At 38.8% G+C, this 9,724-nt stretch overlaps 1 protein-coding gene across 1 annotated transcript; it reads right to left on the minus strand.

The window, feature by feature from the left end:
- Nucleotides 1-3,291: 3,291 nt before the first annotated feature.
- Nucleotides 3,292-4,026, minus strand: LOC119691500. The gene has a single exon (XM_048628076.1). It carries the CDS (start codon nucleotides 4,024-4,026, stop codon nucleotides 3,292-3,294), a length of 735 nt encoding a protein of 244 aa, XP_048484033.1.
- Between the last annotated feature and the right edge of the window lie 5,698 nt (nucleotides 4,027-9,724).

Below are 9,724 nucleotides of genomic sequence, written 5' to 3' on the forward strand. Positions count from 1 at the left end.
TGAGGCATGGGAGAACGAAGATATAAGTGCCGAAAGATCAAGTCTTTCTACTGTACTAGATGTTACCCTTGAGCTAAAAATAGTTTTTAATTGTGTTCCCGTGGGAATTCCTGGATAAAAAGTATTCTATGTTACTTCGGGATAACGGGAACTTGAATAGAATGAAATAATTTTTGAAATTGATCACTTTATAAAAATAGGTTTCCGAGTGTGAAATGTGCAAAAATAATCTTGATATTATTTGCAGAAATAAAATCATGTAATACATTTTGTGATGCACTATGTATTGGGAATCTCATGATTTAGATTATAAAACTTGTTTGTGCGTGTACTATTCATCAAAAACTTATTTAACGAAAAAAAAATATTAATTAATTTACTTTTGAACCCTAATATCTCAAGAACCCCATGGTTTAGATTTTTTTAAATATTTTTCCCTGATAGTAGACATTTTTATCAATAATTTAAAATAGGTTTGGTTAGTGGCTGCAAACTTACGCAAAGCGGGTCAGGTTTCGCCATTCTTCTTTATTCTTGATGTTTATTGGGACAATGGTTTTTAACATTCTTATCTGTAATTTATATATTTTTTCTATGTAAGTTTTATATGTACGGCCATAGCTACCTAGTCCGTAGCTAATTATGGAATCTGCAAGTGCAAGATATAACATACGTAGTGTCCTATAAGGTATCTTATATTTTAGTAGGTATAGTTTACTTAGGATAGAACGTAATTTATTACAAATATAATTGATGTGTGGTTCCCAGTTAAATTTATGGTCAATAATGAGACCTATATACATATGGTTTTTCACAAATTCAAGTTTAGGGCAGTTGCACACAGGGTTGTTATTAGAGTGGAGACAGTCGTGGAGGTGGGCAGTGATAGTCGGCTCGTAGTCACTTCCTGTTCTTAGGTGAGCAGAGTGTATATGCATAGCTTTGGTTTTTTGCGCGTTTATAGTGAGGCCTACATCATGTGCCCACCTGCACAGCTGGTCGAAACTACGTTGTAGTGCGCACTCGGCCTTACGTAAACATGTATTTGAAACAAGTAAACACGTATCATCTGCAAATTGGTATACCGAACCCTCCTCCAGCACATTACTCATGTCATTTACATACAGCAGGTACTCAGTCGGGCCCAGTATGGATCCCTGTGCCGTTCCTTGATGTGTAAAAATATGGTTGCTATATGTATCGGATATCTTCACAGTTGTTTTTCTATTTTTATGATAATCTTTAAACCAGTCTAGGAGAGGGCCCTGTACACCATTCTGCGATAACTTTTTATATAAGGTATTATATTGTAGGGTATCAAACGCCTTACTGAAGTCAATGAACACCGCAAGTACATGTTGTCTATTGTGCAGGTGATCATTGACCTCATTAGTGAATTGACACAGTAGTTGGGAGGTACTCCGGCCTCTCTGAAACCCAAATTGTGTGTTATTTATAATATGCTGATTACGTAGGTATTTATTGAGCTCGTCGCCGAAGTATCTCTCAACTATCTTATCTATACATGACAATATAGTTATGGGTCTATAGTTATTATAGTCAGTATGATTACCTTTCTTAAATATAGGCCGTATAATGCCAATCTTTAATTTGTCCGGGTACTGCGATGTAGTAATACAACTATTTATTAAGTGAGTGATGACTGGAGTTATTTCTTTATTTATATACTTTAAATCGGATGCTCTGATCCCATCGTACCCGGGGCTTTTTTTCTCATTTATATGACTTATTATTTTAGTTACAATTTCTTCACTTGCTTTTTTTAGGCGCATAGTAGTACTAGGTGTTATTTCATAGTTTATCGAATTCAAAATAGGCATGTTACAAGAGTTACTGATGTTTGACGCATTGTTTTCGAACTCGTTTGCGAACCTGTTAGCCAAGTCGCATTTATTTTGGTCAAAATATTTTAATAAGATAGTATCAATCGAGTTGCTTAAGTTCCCGCATAAGTTATTTATTATTGTCCAGACCTTTTTCGAATTTTTAAAGTTACTGCATATTTCATTATAGTAGAAGTTGTTTTTAGTCTTGTTAATATATTTATTAGTTTTATTACGGTATTTGTTGTATAGTATTCTATCATTTATATCATTAGTTTTCAACCATATTTTAAGGAGCCTGTCTCTGGTCTGAATAATTTTTTTTATTTCTTTATTAGCCCATTTACAGTTCTGTCTTTTGTTTTGTTCATTTATTTTTACATATGTCGTGCAACTTTGGTAAATTGTGTGGAAATTATTAACTATAGAATTTAATATATCTTCTGGTGTTTGGTAATTCAGTGTAGGGGTCCAATCAATTTGCTTTAATTGAAGTATAACTTGTTTATTGTCGATTCGTTTTCTGAATGCTGGGGGGCGGCCAGTGCATGTACTTTGAGAATAAACTATGGTGCATCCGATGATGTAGTGATCGGCTAGTGCTACAGTTATAACGGCCGGAAGTACCTGGTATGACCCGGTACATCGTGTAAAAATATGATCAATGCAAGATTTAGTTATCTTACTGCCTTTTTTTTCTACTCGCGTATATTGCGTTATTCCGCATTCCAAGCCCTTTTCACTTAGACAGTTCAAATAGGTACATTTGTAGTTGTTTTGTTGTTTAAGATCTATATTGATGTCGCCGGTCATGAAAATATTTTCATTATTAAATTTCCCTAGTGTGCGGTTTAATTCGTTGATAAAACTGGTTTTACAACCATCGGGTGGACGATAGATTGAGCATAATATTGTTTTGTAGGCGTTATCACACTCAATGGTACCCATTAATGATTCAAAGTTGATAGTTTTTGTTTGATATGGAGTGAATTTTAATCTATTGTGAATAAATAATATGATTCCCCCACCTTTCCTATGTTCCCTTAGGTTAGTGAACATGGTATAGTTATCTAATTCGAAGAATGATTTATATTTATCCTTAATATTAGCCTCTGTTATTGTTATGATGTCTATTATACGATTACTAGTCGATACAATGTATTCTAAGTGAGAAAAGTTTTTTATCATAGATCGTATGTTTATATTTAAAGTTATAAGTGACTGGCAATCAGCTGGAATTGAGACTAGATAATTATTCCAGCTATCGAATGTACCTTCATTCATATTACTACAATTATCGTCCATTTAGCAATCCAGTAATAATATTAATATGATTATCAGTAAGAAATTAAAGTATGGAGTAAGTATTAGAGGACTATTACCTGTAGTAACAGAAGTAGGTTAGACCATAATAGTAATTAAGTATACAATTGAAGAATAGTACCTCCTAGCACGCAGGCTTAGGTTTCCCATCATTCTTGAACTTTTCAATATCACTCACAGATCTCACTGATTGGATTTTATCATTTTCACTTTTTCTTATTAGCACCACACCATTTTTGCACCACACAAATTTATACATGTTGGATTCCCTAAGTTCCGTCTTAGCCTTCCATAGAAGAAAGCTCGTAGCCGGGGTGAGGGCCTCGCGCAGGAAGATCCTGCCTCCCTCGCGGGCCAGCTCGGCGTTGGTCAGCGTGGCGGCTCTCGACGACTCCATCCATCCGTCGCGGCGACCTTCGCGCAGCGTCACCAGCACGGTCGGCGGGTTCCTCTTCTTTGCAGCCGGTGCACGGGATATCTTAGTCTGTGCTGCCATTATATCCTCAGCGTTTAGCTTCAACTTCTCGCAGATCTGCTTGGTGACTGCCATAGGGTCTTCCTTCTCATTTAGTTGGATTCCGCATATTTCAAGGCGGTTGTTAAAGTGAAGCTGTTCGATCGAATTCATCTTTTGTTCTAGTAGATCGTATTTCATTTGTATATTTTTATATTTGTTGTTTAGATCGGTTTGGTGGCTCGTCAGGGACTTGATTTTAACTTCGTACTTTTCAATTTGTTCCTCATAGTCATCTATCTTGTCGGAATAGAATTTCAAGCTGCGCTGTATTTCGTCTCTAATCAAATCTCTTATCTCACGCCGCATGTCGACCAGGAATTTTTCGTTGATGCTGTGTTGCATTTTGGTAGCTGTTGCAGTGGCTTCAATGTCCGTGTCTTCATCAGCGTCCGGGAGAATGATCGAGATCCTCTTCGGTTTAACGGTTGCAGCGCACGCGCGGCATTTCCAATCTACCGCCTCCGTAGAATAAAGAGCGGCTAGCTGATCGTTCGTTATCGAAGCACAGGCGGCATGAATCCATTTGCTACATTTGCTACACTGAATACCCGGTGACTTCTTCGAGACAACTTTATTACACTTGCTACATTTACTCATTTTGGCTTTTGGATTAGCACGCAATAATAATTAGATAATGCGCGACCACGACCACCCGTGATGCGCGCGGGGAGCGGACTGGGACACCCGCCCCTGGCGGGTGGGTCACCCTGGGGGATTATAATATGACCGATACTATAACTAGGACCGCTTCCTAGCTATTCTACTCTTATTCCTGAGACCCCTGGAGGGAAATAACCTCGGTAGGTGTACGGGATGGAAATGAATAACACGGATTGCAATATACAACAATTAGGCGGGACTGGCTCCGCTTTATTTACAATAATAACTTATATATCTAGTTATACACTGTAGTCACACTGTATCACAATGACTTCCCACACTTATGATGACTAAACAGTAAGCTTTCTTAGAAGCACATCCGCCCTTTAGACGATGATGTGCTGAGTAAACATTTTTGTAACAAACAAGCGAGACGCATTGTTCGGTAGTCCGGTATCAAACTCTATCGGAGCTAGTCGCGAATAAAACTCTTTGTGACTAATAATTAAGCTTTTAATTTTAATCTTAGTTTTTAAAAAGCTCGTCCGACGCTCCCGCAAGTTAACTGGCGCAGCCGTACGGATTTCCTAAAATCGCTGTTATTCGCCGCGGACTTTCTTCAAATTCAGAAATCCCGCGATTTCGAGTTTCAACGAACGTTTGAGTGCGACAAAACGACCCTTGTCGTGTGTGCAAGAACGTGGGTGATCCGCGAACCAAATAAATTCGTTAACGAGGACGAGCATGCAGTACACGGTGGGGCAGTAAGTGAAAATCCTTTTCTGTTTTCCCATTTCCTCGAATCCAATTCTTTGAGTGTGTATTGTAAAGTAAGTGGAACAATCAAATTCTTGATCCTTTAATTAAAAATAGCTTAGTTTGAACAATAAAACTCTTGTTCGTATTAAAGTAATTAGTATTATAAATAGATAAAATCAGGGTTCGATTCCCTAGATTTTACATAAATTAGTGTGACTTTAGAACAATCAAACTCTTGTTCATTGTGTTAACTAGGTTTTATTTAAATAGGGTTCGATTCCCTAGACTTTATAAACTGTAATCAATTGTGTACCTAACTATATTATCTTGTGCTAGTTTTAAGTTAATAAGGGTTCGATCCCCTTCATCTATAATTGTGTGCTATATCTTGTGTGTTATTTTATATCGTAATATATTGTGTATTAGATAATAAGTGAAAGATATCCACATTTTCGAGATGACTGCTAGCATTCCCCGTGATGTTCTGCAACTAATACCAACCTATTCAGACGAAACAAATGTACTCAACCTATTCTTGCGAAAATGTGAATATGTCATTTCCAAGTACCAAGGTACCCCTGAGCGTAATGAATTTCTGATGCAAAGCATTACCAGCAAACTGACCGGTAATGCTGCTTCTCTCATCAGCGAGAGAGCTGATTTCCACTCATACGATGAATTGAAGGCTCTGCTGACCCAGCACTTTGGCGACCCTAGGTCGGAAGAGTGCTTAGCCATTGAACTAGAAACATTAAAAATAAAATCAGGAGAATCTTATTTGCAACTATGTGGTAGGATTCAGGAGGTCCGATCAATTTTATTAGCTAAGGTTAATCAATTAACCGATGAAAACTTAATTAGCGCGAAAACAATAATCTATAACAATACATCTATGAATGTATTTCTGTACAACCTCCCCGAAGATTTACTAAGAATCGTAAGACTTAAGGGATGCAACTCTCTGGAAAATGCCCTAAGCATAGTCCTGGAGGAAGTGAATTTCCTCTATCAGTATAACGCAAGAAATAAAATGATGAAAGCACCATATAACGTACCTCAACTACCAAAACCGCAGCCAACACAATTGACTTCGCAGGTACAGCCATTGCCACAAACGTTTAAATTCGGAATTCCACAGAATAATAATAATTCTAAACCTAACTTTCAGCAGCAACATCCCCAATCACAACCCCGATTTAAATTTGGTATAACGCCAAGTAATCAATTTAGATCAACTCATCAACCTCAGCAATTTGGGTTCAAGCCCCAAATGCAGCAACAACCCCTAGGGTACAGACCACAGTTAGGTGCTACACCCCAATTTGGATACAAACCCAACTTTACGCAACAGCAGTTTGGCTACCGACCACCCCAAAATCTGCAGCCCCAGCAGTTTGGCTATAAACCAAACTTTCAGAAAGCCCCTTACACTGACGTAAGCATGCGTACAGCGCCCCCAGCGAAGCCCCAAGGTTATCGTATGAACGAACTGTACAGTATAAACGAATGCGAGAGTGACGAATGCAATACAATGTATGATCCCAACAATGTAGAGTGTTATGATTATGAACGAGCCGACCAAGACACAGGGTATAACGACGACAGTGGTGAAGCTCAATCTAACGAACAAAATACTAATGTTGAAAATATTGAAAATTTTCAGATAATGGCCTCTACCATAAACCGGAAGTGATAAACTTGAATTGCACCCCTAAATTAAAACTACCCTATATTAAAATTCCGGAAATTAATTCGAAATTTATGATTGACACGGGCAGTTCTCGCTCTTTCATTAGTCCAGCCAAAGCTAGTGAATATTTTAACAACTGTAAACAGTACAAACCATTTGAAGTCATAAGTACTCACGCATCTAGCCGGCATAGCGAAGTTGCAGTTATATCACTACCACAAATATTTAATAGCTCGGAAGTTCATAAATTTTATGTGTATGACGTCGATGGACGCTACGATGGTCTGATTGGTAGTGACCTTTTGAAACAATTAGATGCACAAGTAGACATGAAAAATAATATATTACATACAAAATCCGCGAATATTCCAATAATTTACACCCCCTTTAACGAGATCATAGTTGCTCCACGCTGCGAGCAAAGAATAAAAATTCCCACCAAAATTGAAAACGGTGATGCAATCATGGACTACCTTCAATTTTGCGATGGCGTTAGAATGCCTACCGCCTTAGTTAAATGCGAAAACGGTTTTGCAACCACAATAATCCAAAAAACTCTGGATACGGAATTTATTCTAACCTTCACAAAACCCTTTGTAGTAAATGAATATATTCATCAAACGTGTGAACTAAACCAAACGGTATTGAATCAAAATAACTACGAAGTCGACCAGATATTGACAGACAACCTTTCAAAGTTGAGATTAGATCACTTAAACGACCCGGACTACCTTCAATTTTGCGATGGCGTTAGAATGCCTACCGCCTTAGTTAAATGCGAAAACGGTTTTGCAACCACAATAATCCAAAATACTCTGGATACGGAATTTATTCTAACCTTCACAAAACCCTTTGTAGTAAATGAATATATTCATCAAACGTGTGAACTAAACCAAACGGTATTGAATCAAAATAACTACGAAGTCGACCAGATATTGACAGACAACCTTTCAAAGTTGAGATTAGATCACTTAAACGACCCGGAACGACAAGCTATTTACAGTAAATGAATATATTTACAGTCTTTGTGAGGAGTATAAAGATATATTCTATACAGAACACTTACCTTTAACTTTTACGAATCAAGTCAAACATCAAATAAGAACTGTAAACGAAGACCCCATTTACGTCAAACCGTATAGGCAGGCACCGGCGCAAGCGGAAGAAATTAAACGGCAGGTAGAAAAATTACTGAAAGATAATGTAATTCAGGAATCGCATTCCCCGTGGAGTGCTCCGGTACATTTAGTTCCCAAAAAGGCCGACGCGTCGGGAGAAACAAAATATCGAATGGTTATCGATTACCGTAGGCTCAATGAGATTACCACCGACGATAAATACCCCCTACCAAACATCTGTGACTTATTCGATAAATTAGGGAAAAGCACCTATTTTTCCTCAATTGATTTAGCATCCGGATACCACCAACTTGAGATCTCTGAAGCAGACAGACAAAAGACAGCGTTCTCAACACAGAACGGTCACTACGAATTCTTAAGAATGCCCGTTGGTCTTAAGACAGCGCCTGCAACTTTCCAAAGAGCAATGGATAACATATTGAGGGGATTGCAGGGCATTCACTGCCTGGTATATTTGGACGATATCTTATGCTATAGTAATAGCCTGGAGGAACATCTTCAGAAGTTAAGAGCAGTATTCGACAGACTTAGACAGACTAACCTAAAGGTACAGTTAGATAAATCCGAATTTCTCCGCAAGGAAGTGCAGTATTTAGGCCATTCTTCACTTCTCATTCCTTTTCATAACATTTCCTGGTCCTTCGTAAACCGGATTCTATTTTCAGTCCATCCCGGTTTATTTACAACCATCTGTCTAAACTTCACAACTGAAACTGAAGTCTTCAGTCAGCTGTTTGTGCGTGTCATCGTTACGTCACGTTGTTCTGTTCTCTTGGTGTCTATGGTCAATCGGCATAAATCGGTTAGTCGAGTTCCCATCACTAGTACCCAACCGTATTCTGAGAATTAGGTTCACAGACCAACTTTTGTTTTATTTTTGACACGTAACGTTTAAATATCTTTTATCTGGGACTGTTTTTAGGTTATTTTATTAGACGAAAATAACAACAATGAGCAAATCAGAAAGCAAACTTGTTAGGGGTTCCTCAGCCGACCCCACCAAAGTGTGTATGGCCCAGCTGGAGGCTGCAGAGCAGTACCTAGCTGGGATCTACAAGCTAGCTTGTAGTTTGCAGGGAAAGTCGGACCCAGCTAGCGTTTCAATGTTCAGAGTCCGTTTTGAGGACTTAAAAGAGATGCGTGACCTATATCGGGACGCCTACACGAGCCTGAAGGGTCTGTCGGTTGAGGAGTCCGCGCTGGAACAGGCTGACCATAATTATATAAAATTCTGCGAGATGGTCTATTCCGTGAAAGTCATAGCAGAGGGATTTTTATCGACTAGCAGCGGTACTCGGGTGGAGCCGAGATCAACTCAATTTCAACTACCCAAAATAAATCTACCGAGTTTCTCGGGTGTCTACACCGAGTGGCCCAACTTCATAGGGTTTTTCGATAGCCTCATCCACAACAATGAGGGTTTATCCAATGTACAGAAAATGCATTACTTGGTCGGCGCATTGGATAGGGAACCTCTCGCCTTAGTTAAGCACCTGCAGTTGTCCGACGGAAACTATAGTATTGCTTATCAGCTTCTCAAGGAGCGCTATGAAAATAAGAGTATTATAGCTGATAAGCACCTAGAAGCCATACTGTCCACATCATTGGGACAGGGTTCAGCAGTCAACCTCCGCAAATTTGTTAATGTTATTAAGGAGAACAGTATGGCCCTGGGTGCTTTAGGCTTTGATGTGAACTCCTGGAGCTTCTTATTACTCCACATCATCCTTAGGAAACTTACCCAAGACCTTAGGAGTAGGTTTGAGCTTAGCCTCGATGGTTCTTCTAGCACCATACCCACATTCTCCTGCTTGCTTGCCTTCTTGGAGAACCAGCTGAGGTTGTTGGAGGC

This window comes from Plutella xylostella, chromosome 20 (assembly GCF_932276165.1).
Source record: "Plutella xylostella chromosome 20, ilPluXylo3.1, whole genome shotgun sequence".
In the NCBI taxonomy this organism is placed as follows: Eukaryota; Metazoa; Arthropoda; class Insecta; order Lepidoptera; family Plutellidae; genus Plutella; species Plutella xylostella.